The 19,436-nt window shown below is 48.1% G+C and overlaps 1 protein-coding gene across 8 annotated transcripts in view; it reads left to right on the forward strand.

The window, feature by feature from the left end:
- SRGAP2 (SLIT-ROBO Rho GTPase activating protein 2) overlaps positions 1-19,436 on the forward strand; it is a 144,968-nt gene that overhangs the window by 53,661 nt on the left and 71,871 nt on the right. For 6 of the 8 annotated variants that reach the window (XM_030220876.1, XM_030220874.1, XM_030220882.1 and 3 more), the window contains 2 exons: positions 13,459-13,651; positions 19,148-19,310. In XM_030220876.1, the coding sequence (XP_030076736.1) occupies positions 13,459-13,651; positions 19,148-19,310 (356 nt within the window). Of the gene's footprint in view, positions 1-8,201; positions 8,284-8,330; positions 8,409-13,458; positions 13,652-19,147; positions 19,311-19,436 lie in introns of those variants that run through there. The other 2 variants (XM_030220878.1, XM_030220879.1) reach the window with 2 other exon arrangements.

Consider the following 19,436-nt stretch of genomic DNA (forward strand, 5'->3'; position numbering starts at 1 on the left):
TCTTAGTAAAAGGCAATGAATTTTGAATCTACTACAGTTGAGTGTTGGGGATTTCATTAATATTATCTTACTCTCTCCCTCCTCCTCCCCTGAAAGTGCTTTAGGGTCCGTGCAGTGCATTTTTTCTAGCAAAAAAGGTGCCGGTACTCAAATGCCTGGCCACCCTTCAGGGGTGGGGAGATCACTGAGGAACCCACCCCACAATAGCCAGGCTCCCTTCAACCAGTCACAAAATGTATGACAAGGTAGAATTGGTGTGTAGAGCTTGAGCGCTTTCATTAAAACTTGGGGACCATGGGTCAATTTTAGCAGACAATGGAAGGTGCCGGTACTCAGTACCCCCAAGTACCCCCTGAAAAAAAGCCCTGCGATGGCCTGGGGTCTCCTTCCTAGTTAGAAGATGGTGAGATATCTCTCATTGAGGTGTAGTTTGAGTTCGTTCCCCCCCCTCCCCCATGTATCTCAGGGAGTCTCTCCCAGGACTGAGACCAGCCTCAGCGTGTGTGTTTGGGAGGGGGGGGGGGGCAATATAGTTTCTTTCTTGGGTGACTGATCTCTTGTTGAGGACTTTCCCACTTTCAGCTGTGAGTTAAGGTGGTCGGTGGATATTGGCATGATGCATTCTCAGGACCATCCCACTGTGGAGGTTTAACTCAGATGAGGTCAGCTTTGTTTTTCATCACAGCTGGTTCATGGAAATCTTGTTTAATTGGAGAGCAAAGGAGGGGAATGACTGTGGCAATGCGCTGTTGTGGAAAGCAAAAAGATGAAAGCAAGCTGGGAATTGTAAAAATGTGAAAAGAATGTGAACTAGCCTGGCACCCACTTAAAATATAGAAATGTAGCAGGCTATCTGCCCACCACACATGGGTGTATCGATGGCTCCTCTCCTGCCTGGTTCATTTGGAAGACTTCTTTGTTACCCAGCAGTGCCTTGGTGTTCCCTGATGCCCACCCCAGGGAGAGAGAGAGAGCTGCTGGGAAGCTGGAGTGAGGGTGCTGCACTGGACAGTGGTATAATTTTAGGAAATTGGTAGCCGTCAGTCCTGAGAAGGCCCTCTTTTTTTTTTAACTTGTCTTGTGGAAACAGCCTTCTTGCTGCTTTACTCATACAGCTTCACAGAGTCCTCTGTGCATCATTTATTTTTTATTTTTGTTTTTGTTACATTTGTGCCCCGCGCTTTTCCCACTCATGGCAGGCTCAATGCGGCTTACATGGGGCAATGGAGGGTTAAGTGACTTGCCCAGAGTCACAAGGAGCTGCCTGTGCCTGAAGTGGGAATCCAACTCAGTTCCTCAGTTCCCCAGGACCAAAGTCCACCACCCTAACCACTAGGCCACTCCTCCACTGTTGCTACTATTTGAGATTCTACATGGAATGTTGCTGTTCCACTAGCAACATTCCATGTAGAAGTCGGCCCTTGCAGATCACCAATGTGGCCGCGCAGGCTTCTGCTTCTGTGAGTCTGACGTCCTGCACGAGCCTGCGCAGCCTTCTACATGGAATGTTGCTAGTGGAATAGCAATATTCCATGTAGAATCTCCAATAGTAGCAACATTCCATGTAGAATCTCCAATAGTATCTATTTTATTTTTGTTACATTTGTACCCTGCGCTTTCCCACTCATGGCAGGCTCAATGCGGCTTACATGGGGCAATGGAGGGTTAAGTGACTTGCCCAGAGTCACAAGGAGCTGCCTGTGCCTGAAGTGGGAATCGAACTCAGTTCCCAAAGACCAAAGTCCAGCACCCTAACCACTAGGCCACTCCTCCACTGTTGCTACTGTTGCCCTTGCAGATCACCAATGAGGCCGCGCAGGCTTCTACATGGAATGTTGCTAGTGGAATAGCAACATTCCATGTGGAATCTCCAATAGTAGCAACATTCCGTGTAGAATCTCCAATAGTAGCAACATTCCATGTAGAATCTCCAATAGTATCTATTTTATTTTTGTTACATTTGTATCCTGCGCTTTCCCACTCATGGCAGGCTCAATGCGGCTACATGGGGCAATGGAGGCTTAAGTGACTTGGCCAGACTCACAAGGAGCTGCCTGTGCCTGAAGTGGGAATCAAGCTCAGTTCCTCAGTTCCCCAGGACCCAAGTCCACCACCCTAACCACTAGGCCACTCCTCCACTGATGTTGAGGTAGGGTACAAAGGAGATGTGGATGCATTATATTTCTTCTTGTAAAACAAAAAAAAAATCACTCTCCATCCATCCATAGCACAGTGGATGGGGCAGGAGCGCTAGACTGCATGCTGCACAGGGCGTGATTCCAGCTCAGGATTCTCCTGCATAGCTACAAGAGTGTCTGCATTTTCCATTAAGACTCGGGCCCAGATGCACTAAACGTTTTTCATCGTTAAATGAGCCCTCAAGGAAGAATTTCCTATCCTTTCCATGCACTAAAGCCTATTTTCCGACGACAGTAGCAGCTAACGAAAACTGAATGCAGATGAGCAATTCTTCTACAAATCCCATTGAAATGACATGCACTAACCTTTTCCGATTCGTTTAACGCAGGAGAACACCGTGAAATCTAACGAGAGTCTGTACCTCTCGTTAGGGCTGTCTGTCTGCTAGAAGTTAACAAAATCCAATAAAAAAAATAACTGGGAGGGGGGCGAAAACATGTCAGGGGCGTCCTTTATTGACGCCCCAGGTCGCCGCTACGTCAGAGGAGGGCGGGCTCAGGAAGAAAGAAGGGACGTCTGAGGAGGCCTTCTGAATCGCCGATCAGCTGTTCTTGCCTGTGCAGCAGAGGTGACAGGCGCTGCATGGGCCGGTAAGGCAAAGGGGGGGGGGGGGGGTCGTTGGAGGGGGGGGGGAGCGGCAGCCACGACCAAAGAGGGGGGCGGCGGGGCACGGGACCGGAGCATGGCAGGAGGCGGAGCTAGTGTGGGAGAATACACAGGAAGGGAGGAGGGCGGGGCTGGGGCTGCTAAAATTGGGAGCAGCTGGGGGGGGGGGGCAAGGCGTCCATACAGGACGCTCATGACGAGAGCCTTTGCCCCCTCCCGAAACACACGTGTTTGTGGGGTTGTTTTTTTTTTGTTTTGTTTTGACAGCTGGGCCTTTGTGGCATGCGCAGAGCAGCCAGCATAACGCTTGGCTGCTCTGCGCATGCTTTAGGCGCTGATTAACGACGGGTTTAACGATGCTGTGATACTACATCCTACTTTGCAATACCGCTCCGAACATTTCTGGAGTGTTTTTGTAGTGCATTCCTCGTTTTTAAAAAATTGTTAAGCACTTTTACGTTTCTTATTTTTTAACATTTGGTTGATGCATCTGGCACTCGGTGATTACAAATCTTTCAGCCTGCCAGACGGACCCAGCTACCATCACAGCCCGTGAGACAGCCCAGCCACGTGGATGCCTGTGTTACTGTCAAGACTTGTAATGTTTCATGTTAAACACTTTGGTATTCATTCTGACAACCCCAAGGCACATTCTTGTGTCCCAGGTGAACACGGTGTGATGAATATTTAAATACCTGTTGAGGTTGTGCCTTTTGCTGTCCCATCAGTAGATAACATTCTATCTATTTATCCAATGCTGCCACCCACCCCAAGACCTCATGCAGAGTAATGTCATCCTTTCGGAGCTGTGTGGTGGGGGTGGGGGAGAAAGGGGAGGAGCCATTTGGGAATTAATAATGAAAAAAATAAGAGATATAAGCATAAGCTGTCAACCAGGGTAAGGTACTTGCTGAGTGATGGTCTAGAATTGTATCTAACTAGCAGAATGTTGCGATAGGGCTCATAAAAAATCTGTATAATATAAAAATAGCACCAATAAAATGACGTGGATCCATAATAAATCCATAAGAGAGGAAAGATAAACAGTACAAGGACTGCAGATACATTAGGTCCTTGCCACAGAGAGCATCCAGTCTGAGCAAAGAAAGAAGGTTTAAGAACGTAAGTGTTGCCATACTGGGTCAGACCAAAGGTCCATCAAGGCCAGTACCTGTTTCCAACAGTGACCAGTCCAGGTCACAAAAGTAGCAAAATAAGGTAGGAAGTGTGATAGATTGCAGTGAAGTAGAGACTGAGTTGAGTTCTAGATCTGAAGTAGAGTCTGAGTTGAGTTCTAGATCTGAAGTACAGATTGAGTTGAGTTCTAGATCTACCCCTTCCGAGCTTTGTGCTAGATTACCAAAAACGATGTATCTCCTCTCCCGATTCAAAGCCTTAACCTTTGCAGCTGTTCAGAGACTGAGTTGAGTTCTAGATCTGAAGAAGAGACTGAGTTGAGTTCTAGATCTGAAGTAGAGACTGGATGCTGGGCTCGATGAACCCTTGGTCTTTTCCCAGTGTGGCATTACTTATGTACTTATGTAGATCAGAAGTAGAGACTGAGTTGAGTTCTAGATCTGAAGTAGAGACTGAGTTGAGTTCTAGATCTACCCCTTCCGAGCTTTGTGCTAGATTACCAAAAACGAAGTGTTATCTCCTTTCCCGATTTAAAGCCTTAACCTTTGCAGCTGTTCCTGTTGCATACTGTTGGCAGTCTCGTTCTGTACGCCCCGGTTGTGTACGTGAGAATTCAAGTCTGAGGCAGCTGAAGACGAAACAGGGTCTCTTGTCAGGATCGGGATTCAACAGTCCGTTTAAAAGAATGATTTGTTTTGTGGAAAGCACTTTGAGCTGTAGAGAAGTTTACAGCATTGGCCAACGGGATTGAGACTTTGTTCCGCTTTAAGTTGAGCGGATTTGAGCAGAACTGTTACTGGGACTGGGACTTTCCATTCTCCGTGGTTATTTCTGTTACATATTTTGGATATCCTTTTGGAAGCTACATGTTATTTCAGTGCTTTTTGAAGTTTCTTTGGATAGTTGGAGTTGTTTTGACCAATGATTGAGACTTCCGTAGTGTAAGAGTGCTAAGGGCTTTTTTTTTCTCTCCATTTTATTGTGTAGGGCCAGCAGGAACCACTGAGAATTGCATATTTTGGGGTAATTGAAATCATCCATTATTTATAATGTGCTATATTTGTTAGCTTCCCTAATTTCTGCTAGAGTTTCATCATCTGTCTGTTCATTCTGCAAGGGTGGATGGTAGTATACCCCCATCACTATTCTCTTTCCTTTTACCCTTGCAATTTCTATCCATACAGATTCCACGGTGCAGTCTGTTTCCTGCAGAATATTTATTTTTTCTAGCTGTTGAGCCCGTAAAAACGGGCTGGTATTGGGGTTTTCCTTCCCCCTCCCTCCCCGCGAGGTCGCCACCGCTACCGTCCCACCCCCACCCCCGGAGTTGCCGCCATCCCTCCACCTGGCCTGGGCCTTCTTTCCGCTACTAAACTTACACATCCATTCGCCGGAACGCAGCACGCACATCAGCTGAGCTGCCCTGGCGTTGGCCCTTCCTTCTCTGCCTGTGTCCCGCCCTCCTGTGACGTAACGTCAGCGAGGGCGGGACACAGGCAGGGAAGGAAGGCCGACGGCAGCTCAGCTGATGTGCGTGCTGCGTTCCGGCGAATGGATGTGTAAGTTTAGTAGCGGAGAGAGGGCCCGGGCCGGGTGGGGGGAGGAACGGTAGCGGCGATCTTAGGCGGGCGGGGGGAGCGGCATCAACCTCGGCGGCGCAGTTTTCCTCTCTGTCCCGCCCTCGTCATCACGTATTGACGCGGGGGCGGGACAGAGAGGGAAGTCTCTACTGCGCATTTGCGAGTGAGTCAGTCACTCGCCGTTTATATGTTTGATTTTACTGCATGCTCTTTGTAACATATAGCAGCACCCCTTCTGCAATTTGATCCATCCTATCATTGGGTCTCATTGGTTATCATCTTTCCATGCGCTCTCTGAAATGCCCGTTAGTTCTACCTCTTCATTTAAAGGGCAAGTTGTTAAGATTAGCACTCACATTTACGCACATGTTAACCGTGTAAAAGGTTAGAGTGCTAGTACTGTACTTGCTCAAATAGCCACGCAAATGCTATCAGAGAGTCTAAGTGCTATTCTGCGAATCTCTGCTTAACTCGCACAGGAGGATGCACACAGAGACAGAGCATAGGTGGGACCTAGGCGGGGCTCCCTCTTATGCACGTAACTTATAGAATAGCGTAAGTCGCGCATACCTGTCCACGCTTTCCAAAAATACTAGGAGGCATGCGATGGAACTACAGTGTAGTAAATTAAAAACAAATTGGAGAAAATCTTTCTTCACCCAACGTGTAATTAAACTCTGGAATTCGTTGCCGGAGAACGTGGTGAAGGCGGTTAGCTTGGCAGAGTTTTAAAAAGGGTTAGACGGTTTCCTAAAGGACAAGTCCATAAACCGCTACTAAATGGACTTGGGAAAAATCCACAATTCCAGGAATAACATGTATAGAATGTTTGTACGTTTGGGAAGTTCGCCAGGTGCCCTTGGCCTGGATTGGCCGCTGTCGTGGACAGGATGCTGGGCTCGATGGACCCTTGGTCTTTTCCCAGTGTGGCATTACTTATGTACTTATGTACATTGATGCCAGCCCTGTGAGTGATGTAAGTGAGGGCAGCGAATATTAGCCTCAACAGTAGATTACCCTTGTGTTCTAGCAGGGACGTAGCCAGACCTCGTGGTGGTGGTGGGGGGCAATTCTGGTCTGCTGCCTCCCTCCCCACCCACTGCTGCAGCAAATACCTTGGCTGGGGGGGGGGGGGGGTCCCCAACCCCTGCCAGCTGAAGCCTTCTCCAGCGTCAGTCTCTGGCGCCCCCACATTGCCCGCCCTGCTGTCTCTTCCCCCTCATGTCCTGTAAGCTCCTTTTAGTGAAACTGAGCATGCTCAATTTCACTAAAAGGAGTGTGCAGGACGTGAGGGAGAAGAAAGAGGGCAGGCAACGTGGCGGCACCGGAGACCGGCGCTGGACAAGGCTTCAGCTGGTGGGGGTTGGGGATCCCCGCCAGCAAAACCAGGGGCCCAGAGGAAATTTGAGGGGGGCCCAGGCCCCCCCTAGCCCCACGTAGCTATGCCACTGGGTTCCACTAAAGAATAGACATTTACCCTGTGGTGTTGAGGCACCTAATGGAGGTGCCCGGTTCTAGAGTCACCCCCTCTTCTTCCATCTTGCTTTTTAGGGTTCTACCATTTGTGTTTCGTTTTTTGCATCCACAATCTGCTTAGCAGTTGACAAGGATAATTTGCAGCCTTTAATGTCTGGGCTACTTTTGCCTTTGTTGCAACCTCTCTATCGGGATGCCCTAACTTCCTTGTTTTGATAGTACCTTTCAGACATACCTTACTCAGAACCACATGCTCCCGAGCGACAGTCGGCTTTCTCTCAGAGAGAACAGCTTTCAAACATTAGCACCGGCAGCAGCCTGGTTCCACCCTGCTTAAGGTGAAGCCTATCTTTTTGGAATAGACGCCCCCCTTCCCCAGAATGTGCCGGGTTTTTAACAACTCGAAACCCTCCTCCCTGCATCATCTCCTCCATGAATTGAGACGCCAGAGCTCTGCCTTTCTCCTGCATGTGAAACGGGGAACATTTCTGCTCTTTCACCGCACCCCTCCACCCACCTTTAAGATGTAGGCTGTTCTCCATACCTGTGTGTGGCACACCCTGACCTATTCCAGTTGGTTGGATTCACAGAGGAATTTAGACCTGCCAGTCTTAAACGTGCCAAGAACTCTTAAAAAAAAAAAAATAAGGGTAGGCTATTTGAATTTATTTATTTATTGTTTCGGCTTTCTTCTATTTGCACTGAAATCCTAAGGATTACTTTTGACAGCCCCTCATAGTCTTATAAATGTGTCTACCGAGGTGCTGCTGTGCTGATTGTCATCAGAAACCCATCCTATGGACCGTAGAGAGCTGGCATGGACTCAGAAGGGAGGCGGGGTGTTAGAGGTCTCTGGACATGGGGTGCTTGAGTTTTATAACAGGGAGTAAGTGCTGCTTAAAAGCACAGAAAACATCGATCTGAGATGGAAAGTGTTTCTGTGCTATTTGGAGCACTCTGGCTTTCGCTCCTGCCTTCTCCACCCAGGCTCTCATGGAATGAGTGGCACACCCTCCTGTAATGATGGGTCTGGGAACTCTGGCACTGCCACCTTCAGTCTCCAGCCCTTTGGGGCGGCTGCTTCTCTCTGAGAAAAAGCAGGTGAAGCCTCCTGGTTCAGTCAAACACTTGATGCGAGACAGAGAGAGAGAAGTGACAATGGAACACAGACCTAAAGAGAGGGCTGGAAACCAATGGATGAAAACCCCCCAGGGCAGAGTGGGACCTCGCATTATGGACTGGAAGACCCTGTGGCGGAAGCTGCCTCAAGACGGGCCTCTCTCAAGTATGGTCAGCTATTGGATATGAAGGGTGGCATAAGTTGCTGTGGGAATGAGGCACTGAAGGGAACAAGACAAATGTCAGCTTCTGACACGGGGACCATAGGGAAAAAGAAAAAAGCTCGTGGAGGTAAATGCTTTATAACCAGGGGTGTAGCCAGCCTTCTGTTCGGGAGGGGGGGGGGGCAGAGGTGGACTTGGGGAGGGGCAACGCATTCCCTCCCTTCCCACCCCCTGCCCCCGTGTGCCAAAAATACCTTTCCTGGTGAGGATTCTGAAAGCCCTTCCAGCCTGCCAGACCGCGTCCTCATGCTGTTGCAGACTCTCCAAGCGTGCTGAGCTCTTGCGTGCACTGAGCAGTCGCGAGGAGTTCTGGGGGCTGCTGGCATGCTGCCAACTTCTATAGTGCAGCAGCACGAGGAGGAGGGGAGCAGCTCGGCAATGAATTTCTTTGGCTGGCAGGGCTTTGGCATCCTCGCCAGCCATTCAACAGCGGCTGCATGTTTGTAGGGGGCCTGAGCCTAAAGTGTTTGGGGGGGGGGCCCAGGCCCCCAAGGCTGCCCCGTGGCTACGCCACTGGTTATTGACACATTTTCCACATGTAAAGTGCTTCACATGTAGAAAAGAGCTTTTATAAATTGTGCAACCGTATACTCCAAAGTAGGTGCACCGAAAGAGCGGGGCCCGCCTGTCCGCACTCTGTTCGTGCGCATTCCTGGGAGCACAGTTTGGGTGGACACAGAATTGTGATGCTTGTTTGCATTTCTGAAAATCTGAAGCCCACACACACACATTTACACTATCTTCAGACCATATGGACGTTGTGTGGTTTTGGGGCTGGTCCTGAGAGCCTGTTTCAGGGGTGGCCCAAAGCAGTCTGCCGCCTGCTCCCGCGTCCAGTCTAGCATCTCCCCCCTTTTTTTCCCCAAAGGCGGCAGTGGCAGTGATTCCCATAGGCTGCCCAGCAGTCGGCACCAGGCCTCTTTGCTACTGCGTCCCGCCTCTGAGGGACGCAGTGAGACGAGGAAGGCAGCCTCTGGGAATCGCTGCCCCTGCCGCCTTTTGGAAAAGAAGTAAATAAGGTAAAGGGTTGAGGAGGGAGGGGAGAGCGCTGCTCCTGGAGCACTGAGGCCCCTGCCTCAGTTGCCTAATGGTAGGACCGCTGCTGGCCTGTTTTATAAAGGTGTGGAAGTATCTTGTTGCGTTTATAAAATAGATTTAAAATAGTCGTCTTCCTGGACTTTCCACATGGGCACCTTGTTACCAAATGAGTGGAGTTGAACGGGTAGATGTGAAGCGTCTGTTCACGCTTTCCAAAAATACTAGGACTAGGGGGCATGCAATGAAGCTACAATGTAGCAAATTTAAAACGAATCAGAGAAATGTTTTCTTCACTCAACGTGTAATTAAACTCTGGAATTCGTTGCCAAAGAATGTGGTAAAGGCGGTTAGCTTAGCGGAGTTTAAAAAAGGTTTGGACAGCTTCCTAAAGGAAAAGTCCATAGACAATTATTAAATGGACTTGGGGAAAATCCACTATTTCTGGGATAAGCAGTGTAAAATGTTTTGTAGATTTTTGGGATCTTGTCGGGTATTTGTGATCTGGATTGGCCACTGTTGGAAACAGGATGCTGGGCTCGGTGGACCTTTGGTCTTTCCCAGTATGGCAATACTTATGTACTTATGTACAAACCACCGCCTACGATGTGCATTTTAGCACGGTGCACAAGGGCAGGTGCTGTCTGAAAAACACACACACGTGGTGTTTAGCACGTTCACTTTGGGGCCAGTGTTCAGCTGTGACAGTGACTGTTTAATTAATACAGAATCAGGCGCACAGAATGTATAAGGTGGTTGCTGTGCTGTCACACTGTACCTGGAATTTAGCAGGGCCTAAATTAATTGTGTAACGCACACAAGGAAAGAGGCTGGGAATCGTCACTGTCAAGATAATTAGAAACCTGCCCTTATCTCAAACGTTAACTCCTTACTGTATGGATGGTATTAGGCCACTGTATCAAAGAACCTGCCACTCAGGTAAGTTAAACATTCACCAGTGAACCAGGGGTGTAGCTAGGTGGGGGCATGGGCCCCCACAGATTTAACCCTGGCCCCTCTACTTTCGACCCCCCCCCCCCCCCCGCCAACTCTCCCCCACCACTTTTTATTCTCCCCCTCCCGCCACTGACCCTCCCCTGCCACTGCCTGGCACCTTTGCTGGCGGGGGTCTCCAACCCCAGCCAGCTAAAGTCTCCGGCGCCTTCGCCGAGCTGTTTCTGTGAGTCCCGACTCCTGACGTCCTGCGTGCACGTCAGGAGTCAGGACTCACAGAAACCGATCAGTGACTGTGCCGGAGACCGGTGCTGAAGAAGACTTTGGCGGCGGCGGGGGAGGGTTGGTGGCGGCAGCGGGAGGGGGGTTCGAAAGTGGTGGGAAGGGGGTCGAAAGTGGTGGGGGGGGGGGTGTCGGTGGCTGAGGGAGGCGGCCTAAACTGTGCCCCCCCCCCTCGCCTCGGGCTCTGGACTCCCCCTCCTGCCGAAGTCTGGCTACGCCCCTGCAGTGAACACAGAGCTTGCTCGGAAAATCAGCCTGAATATTTCCATGTTTCCTTTATTTTAGGAGGTGGGAAGAGGGCAGAGAGGAAGAGGTGGTCCTGTCGGTGCAGGCAAGGTGGTTTGGTTCAGGTGGTTCTGTGAGGGAGGGGGCGGCGGTTCAGGTGGTTCTGTCAGGGAGGGGGAGTCGGTTCTGGTAGGTGTACCGGTGTTTCTCTGCTTTTCGGGCAGTGGCTGTTCAGCAGAAAGAGACCCACAAGTTGTAGGGGATTCCTGTGATCTGAGTTGCTTATGCTTGGAGTTAAGCAGATGGAGAGGGCTTGAATCCCGTGGTTCATCTCTCCATGAGGCCGTGTCTGAGCATGTGAGACTGTAGATTCCTCCCCAGCTTAGATAACTGGTAAAATGCATTTCTTAGTGGCTGATGCAGAAAGCCAGGCTGTAGAGCTGATGACTGAGAGTGTGGCTCCTACCTCAAGATTAGCCAGGGATACTGGTATGGTTGTATAACCTAGTTCTCTAATATACGGTATATGAAACAGACTTGAAACTGCAGTGACTAAGAGTCAGGCTTCCAAATAAAGGAACCTTTCCACTATCCCCTAGCAGTCATACTCTAGCTGTCGGTTGTTAACTGAAGGAGATAGCCGGGGATCACTCCTGTTCTTCCCTTAGTGACCGCAGTCACTCTGGTGGTTAGAGCAGCAGTTTGAGACCCAGGGAAGCCAGGGTTCAAATCCCACTTCACCCTTGGTTGCCTCGGGGACAAACTTAGTGTTAGATGTACTCGCCTGCGTTACTGTGTGGTAATATATTACTGTTTTCTGCAGTGGGGCTTGTTGTTATCATAATTCTACCCCTTTACCCTGTTTACCTACCGTCTATAGAAACCCCCAATTCACTGAGTGATTCTGTAAAAAAACCCTGCTGTGCCTTCACCCATTCTCTCTCTCTAATGTGCCATGCTTCACCTCTCCTCCCCTCCCAGGGTTCTCTCTCAATGCCCTTATCCGCCCGCCCACACAGTCAGTCCGGCATCTCTCCCTCCCCTCCACTCCCCTTGCCCTAAGAGGGTATTAAAACAGTGCCTTGGCCTGCACCGGGCCTTTCCCTCTGATCCGTTCCACCCCTTTCTGATGCAGCTTCCTGTTTTCAGAAGGGGACGGAACACGTTAGAGGGAAAGGCCTGGTGCAGGCCAAGGCACTGTTTTAATACCCTCTTAGGACAAGGGGAGAAAGGTAAACGGGGAGGGGAGAGAGAGCCGCCGGCGGTCCAGGAGGGGAGGGAGAGATGCCGGACCAAGTGTGTGTGCAGACGGGCAGTGAAATCATTAGCCACGATTAAATTTTTAATCGCAGTCTATGATTTACTGTTTTGATCGTGGCATTAATTGCGATTAACGTTCAGCCCTAGTAATAATTGATTGATCTCTCACCTTTTTGATTTGCTAGGAAATTATGCTCCACTCTCTGACAGCTTTGATCTGTTTCCCCCCCCCCCCCCCCCCTGCTTGAAATGAAATCCTTTTGACTGACTACTGGACCGTTGTAACATTGAAATTTTCCTATACATGTTGCCTACAGTTAATAAAAGATACCACTATGAAATTGCCCTCTGGTAAGAAAACATTCGATGGGGTAACCCCCCTCTGCTTCAGGAAGAGCCCTGGCTCCCCATCTCATACCGTGTCCCTTTTAAGACCTTCTGTTCCCTCCTACCTGTACAACACAAACGTACGTTGTGGCCCTACCCTATGGAATCATTTCTCCTTGACGTTCAATGGAGACCTCCTTTGAAAAATTCAAACGGGCCTCGAGGACTTTTTTCCCCACGGTCAAGTCTACTCCCAGATTGCACAGGCTCCTCCCTTTATTCCCCTTACTTATGATCCACAGTATTTAGCTTTCAAATACCTTCTTTTGTGAATTGATTCAAGTCCTTTATAGGGTTTTAAGTGTGAATTTTGTAACCTAGGCCCACTTGTGGGTATCTTCATTTTCTTGACCCATTCTCATATCTCTTTAACACATACACTACTCGAACAATACCCATTGACAAGCGGTATAAGGATGTATTTTAAATAAAATTAGGCAGTAGCAGTCTTTTCTTTTCGAATGGGAGCAGTGGCGTAGCTACATGGGGCCACAGGGGCCTGGCCCCCCCAAAAAACCTTTCCTCTGGGCCCCCGCCAGCTGAAGCCTTGTGAAGCGCTGCTCTCCGGTGCCTCTGCGTTGCCTGCCCTTCTCTGTCTTCCCCTCACGTCCTGCAAACTCCTTTTAGTGAAACTGGGGACCCCTGCCGGTCAAGGTATTTGCTGCAGCAGTGGGTGGGGAGCAGCAGGGCGGCAAGGCAGCGGGACCAAAATGTGCCCCCCCATCCTCGGGCTCTGCCCACCGTGAGGTCTGGCTATGCCCCTGAATGGGAGGACAAAAATGTTTAGCTAAGTGTAGGCATTATATTCTGTAATCGGCTTGCTGTGGCATAGTCGTGAAAGGGTTTCTTTATTTGCAACTCGCTCTTAAACTAGGGTGCGTTTGCTGTGATTGTTTGTGTGTGTAATCACTTCACCCTGTTGAAGCCCCCGGTGGATTCGTGGCCACGCTAACCGTTCTCACTTCTCTTGCCAGAGATCCGTGCCCAGCTGACGGAGCAGTTCAAGTGCTTGGACCAGCAGTGTGAGCTCCGGGTTCAGCTCCTCCAGGACCTGCAGGACTTCTTTCGCAAGAAGGCAGAGGTTGAGATGGATTACTCGCGAAACCTGGAAAAACTGGCCGAGAGGTTCCTGGCCAAGACCCGCAGTGCCAAAGACCAGCAGTTCAAGTAGGTTATAAATAAATCTTCTGATTTTAGGTTTCAGCTTGGAAAACACCAATAAAACACTCGAGGAAGTTGCATGGAAATACTTTTAAAACAAATAGGAGGAAATATTTTTTCACTCAATGAATAGTTAAGCTCTGGAGGAGGTGGTAACAGGGGTTAGCGTATCTGGGTTTAAAAAACGGTTTGGACAAATTCCTGGAGGAAAAATCCGTAGTCTGCTATTGAGACAGAAGTAGGGGAAGCCACTGCTCGCCCTGGGATTGGAGTGTTGCCACAATTTGGGTTTCTGCCAGGTACTTGTGACCTGGCTTGGCCACTGTTTGGAAAACAGGATACTGGGCTAGATGGACCATTGGTCTGACCCGGTATGACTACTCTTATGTTCTTATGTGTAACATTCCAATAACAGATTTTTTTTTTGCACTTCTAATTTGCTGGAAAATAAGCATTGAATTTACAATTCATGAACACCTAAGAATCAACACCCCAGTTATGATATCCAGTGTCCTGATGGGGGGGGGGGGGGGGGGAGGGTTTACATGTGAAAACTGGCAAATGCCAGAGAAAAGGAAATGGGTGAAAATGAGAGAAAAGGAACTGTTACAAGAAATGTAATTCTGTTACTTTCTTCAGAAGTCTTTGGAGAACCTGGGTCCTCAGGACTGCTGTGTGACTGCAGGGTTCCCCCCCCCCCCCCCCCCCCCCCCCCCGCCTATTGGGTACTTACCATGCTTATATCTTTAGGAGTTGGCACTTCTTTTGACTGTGCCAGGCCAGCCTGTTCCATGCCTTAATTCCTACCAAGATGGATTCATTTCTGGGTTTAGTGAGGAGTGTGGTAGCCGTGTTAGTCCACTCTTAAGGTTATCAATAGAAATCAAACAAAATAAAACATGGAAAAGAAAATAAGATGATACCTTTTTTATTGGACATAACTTAATACATTTCTTGATTAGCTTTCGAAGGTTGCCCTTCTTCCTCAGATCGGAAATAAGCAAATGTTGGTAGCTGACAGTGTATATAAGTGAAAACATTCAAGCATTACTATGACAGTAAAATAGATACCATTGGAGATTCTACATGGAATGTTGCTATTCCACTAGCAACATTCCATGTAGAAGGCTGCGCAGGCTTCTGTTTCTGTGAGTCTGACGTCCTGCACGTACGTGCAGGACGTCAGACTCACAGAAGCAGAAGCCTGCGCGGCCACATTGGTGATCTGCAAGGGCTGACTTCTACGTGGAATGTTGCTAGTGGAATAGCAACATTCCATGTAGAATCTATAGAAATCAAACAAAATAAAACATGGAAAAGAAAATAAGATGATACCTTTTTTATTGGACATAACTTAATACATTTCTTGATTAGCTTTCCAAGGTTGCCCTTCTTCCTCAGATCGGAAATAAGCAAATGTGCTAGCTGACAGTGTATATAAGTGAAAACATTCAAGCATTACTATGACAGTCTGACAGGGTGGGAGGATGGTGGTAGCCGTGTTAGTCCACTCTTAAGGTTATCAATAGAAATCAAATAAAACATGGAAAAGAAAATAAGATGATACCTTTTTTATTGGACATAACTTAATACGTTTCTTGATTAGCTTTCGAAGGTTTGTCAGCATTTTACAGGACCAGGACACTGTACCAGTGACTTCACAGTGAGAATCCTGAAAGGTAACTTTAAAACCATACAAGAACTTAAGATCTTTGAAGTCAGAATGATTGAATATTTTAACACCCAACAGAAAGGACTTAACAAGGATCTGGGGTTCCTAGCCCATTATAAACCATAAAGCTGCATTTCTCTGTTGATCACCCCACCCCTCACCTATCCACACCCATCCTGTTAGAATATCAATGATATGCTTTGATGTCCCCATGCATACCTCCGACCCACCCCCATCCTCCCACCCTGTCAGACTGTCATAGTAATGCTTGAATGTTTTCACTTATATACACTGTCAGCTAGCACATTTGCTTATTTCCGATCTGAGGAAGAAGGGCAACCTTCGAAAGCTAATCAAGAAATGTATTAAGTTACGTCCAATAAAAAAGGTATCATCTTATTTTCTTTTCCATGTTTTATTTTGTTTGATTTCTATAGATTCTACATGGAATGTTGCTATTCCACTAGCAACATTCCACGTAGAAGTCAGCCCTTGCAGATCACCAATGTGGCCGCGCAGGCTTCTGCTTCTGTGAGTCTGACGTCCTGCACATATGTGCAGGACGTCAGACTCACAGAAACAGAAGCCTGCGCAGCCTTCTGCATGGAATGTTGCTAGTGGAATAGCAACATTCCATGTAGAATCTCCAATAGCAGCAACATTCTATGTAGAATCTCCAGTAGTAGCAACATTCCATGTAGAATCTCCAATAGTAGCAACATTCCATGTAGAATCTCCAATAGTAGCAACATTCCATGTAGAATCTCCAATGGTATCTATTTTACTGTCATAGTAATGCTTGAATGTTTTCACTTATATACACTGTCAGCTAGCACATTTGCTTATTTCCGATCTGACGAAGAAGGGCAACCTTCGAAAGCTAATCAAGAAATGTATTAAGTTATGTCCAATAAAAAAGGTATCATCTTATTTCTTTTCCATGTTTTATTTTGTTTGATTTCTATAGATTCTACATGGAATGTTGCTATTCCACTAGCAACATTCCACGTAGAAGTCAGCCCTTGCAGATCACCAATGTGGCCGCGCAGGCTTCTGCTTCTGTGAGTCTGACGTCCTGCACGTATGTGCAGGACGTCAGACTCACAGAAACAGAAGCCTGCGCAGCCTTCTGCATGGAATGTTGCTAGTGGAATAGCAACATTCCATGTAGAATCTCCAATAGCAGCAACATTCTATGTAGAATCTCCAGTAGTAGCAACATTCCATGTAGAATCTCCAATAGTAGCAACATTCCATGTAGAATCTCCAATGGTATCTATTTTACTGTCATAGTAATGCTTGAATGTTTTCACTTATATACACTGTCAGCTAGCACATTTGCTTATTTCCGATCTGACGAAGAAGGGCAACCTTCGAAAGCTAATCAAGAAATGTATTAAGTTATGTCCAATAAAAAAGGTATCATCTTATTTTCTTTTCCATGTTTTATTTTGTTTGATTTCTATAGATTCTACATGGAATGTTGCTATTCCACTAGCAACATTCCACGTAGAAGTCAGCCCTTGCAGATCACCAATGTGGCCGCGCAGGCTTCTGCTTCTGTGAGTCTGACGTCCTGCACGTACGTGCAGGACGTCAGACTCACAGAAACAGAAGCCTGCGCAGCCTTCTACATGGAATGTTGCTAGTGGAATAGCAACATTCCAAGTAGAATCTCCAATAGTAGCAACATTCCATGTAGAATCTCCAATAGTATCTATTTTACTGTCATAGTAATGCTTGAATGTTTTCACTTATATACACTGTCAGCTAGCACATTTGCTTATTTCCGATCTGAGGAAGAAGGGCAACCTTCGAAAGCTAATCAAGAAATGTATTAAGTTATGTCCAATAAAAAAGGTATCATCTTATATTCTTTTCCATGTTTTATTTTATTTGATTTCTATGGGTTTAGTGAGAGATTTAACAGACTGTATTTGCATCGGTTGCTCTGAGCTCATGTCCCATTCCTGCTCTGGGCTCATCTGGCAGCTGGATTCATCCTGGAGAAATTAGGGTTTTCTGGAGACGAGACCCCATTATTTAGTCTTCATACATCTGCACTCAATGTCACCCTGATAGTCCTGTGTCCTTCAAACACTAAACCTTAAGGCGAAAGATTTGGCTATGAGGGTGGAGAGTCATGCTGGATTGAGACTGTGCATTGCAGAAGTGAAAGAGACAGGAGGTGTGTTAGTGATCCAGAGGGGATTGTTGGAGAAAGGAAATTTTAGGGAGGTATGTGGGATTTGAAGCTGGATCCTCTGGTTCTCAAGCCACTGCTCTAACCATTAGGCTATTTCTCTAATCTTGGGCAAGTCACTTAACCCTCCATTGCCTCAGGTACAAACTTAGAGTCTGAGCTCTGTGGGGACAGGGAAATACGTGGAGGGGCATAATTGAACGGGGTGCCCAAGTTTTCCTGAGGGCTTCCTCGCAGGACGTCTCCGCGAAGGGGCGGGGAAACCCGTATTATCGAAACAAGATGGGCTGCCATCTTTCGTTTCAATAATGCGGTCGGGGACGCCCAAATCTGAACATTTAGGTTGTCCTTAGAGATGGTCGTCCCCGGTTTACGGCGATAATGGAAACCGAGGACGCCCATCTCAGAAACGACCAAATCCAAGCCATTTGGTCGTGGGAGGAGCCAGCATTCGTAGTGCACTGGTCCCCCTCACATGCCAGGACACCTACCAGGCACCCTAGGGGGCACTGCAGTGGAGTTCAGAAAAAGCTCCCAGGTGCATAGCTCCCTTACTTTGTGTGCCGAGCCTCCCCAAAACCCACTCCCCACAGCTGTACACCACTACCATGGCCCTTAGGGATGACGGGGGGCACCTAGATGTGGGTACAGTGGGTTTCTGGTGGGTTTTGGAGGGCTCACATTTACCACCACAAGTTTAACAGGTAGGGGGGTGATTGGCCTGGGTCCGCCTGCCTGAAGTGCACTGCACCCACTAAAACTGCTCCAGGGACCTGCATACTGCTGTGATGGAGCTGGATATGATATTTGAGGCTGGCATAGAGGCTGGAAAAAATATTTTAACATTTTTTTTGAGGGTGGGAGGAGGTTAGTGACCACTGGGGGAGTAGGGGGAGGTGATCCCCGATTCCCTCCGATGGTCATCTGGTCATTTAGGGCACATTTTTGTGGCTCGGTTGTAAAAAAAAAAAAAAAAAAAATGGACCAAGTAAAGTCGCCCAAGTGCTCATCAGGGATGCCCTTCTTTTTTCCATTATCGGCCGAGGATGCCCATGTGTTAAGCACGCCCCAGTCCCGCCTTCGCTACGCTTCCGACACGCCCCGTGAACTTTGGTCGTCCCCGCGACGGAAAGCAGTTGAGGACGCCCAAAATCGGCTTTCGATTATGCCGATTTGGGCGACCCTGGGAGAAGGACGCCCATCTCCCGAGTTGTGTCGAAAGATGGGTGCCCTCTTTCGAAAATAAGCCTGTTAGTGAACCTGAATGTAACACACCCTGAACTTGGGCATGGAAAGGAAATGTAATATTTGAACCCAAAGCACAGATTTTGCGTGAGCACAGCAGAGCACAAGTTCCACTGTAACACGCTAGACATGAGTTCCCAAAAGAACCTGATTAAAAGAGCAGGTCGAGCTCTGAGCAGAAGAGACTGGAAGTCACTCGTGACATGCAGTAGTGATGGAACGTGAGTTCTCTGCTGCTCAGAGGCTGAGGCAGGAAACTGAGTCACTAGGTCCACCACTGCAAAGGCAAATGATAACTCCTTAGTCACATGCATGGCCCTTGTAATCAGCTCAGCACAGTGGTCTCATGGGGTCTCATTGCTGTTCTTCTATCCATCTCCAGGAAAGACCAGAATGTCCTCTCTCCGCTTAACTGCTGGAACCTTCTCCTGAGCCAGGTGAAACGGGAGAGCCGGGACCATGCCACGCTGAGTGATATCTACCTGAACAACATCATCCCTCGCTTTGGCCAGGTCAGCGAAGACTCGGGCCGGCTCTTCAAAAAAGTGAGTGCTACGAACGACTCGCACGTATGAACATAGATAAATATGCTTCATATGCATTTAGAAACAGAAATACGGACCATCTGCAGATGACGCAGGGGATTTGCTTGCTGAAGATGAGCTCAGTGC

The sequence above is a fragment of the Microcaecilia unicolor genome, chromosome 12 (genome assembly GCF_901765095.1).
Source record: "Microcaecilia unicolor chromosome 12, aMicUni1.1, whole genome shotgun sequence".
Classification (NCBI taxonomy): Eukaryota; Metazoa; Chordata; class Amphibia; order Gymnophiona; family Siphonopidae; genus Microcaecilia; species Microcaecilia unicolor.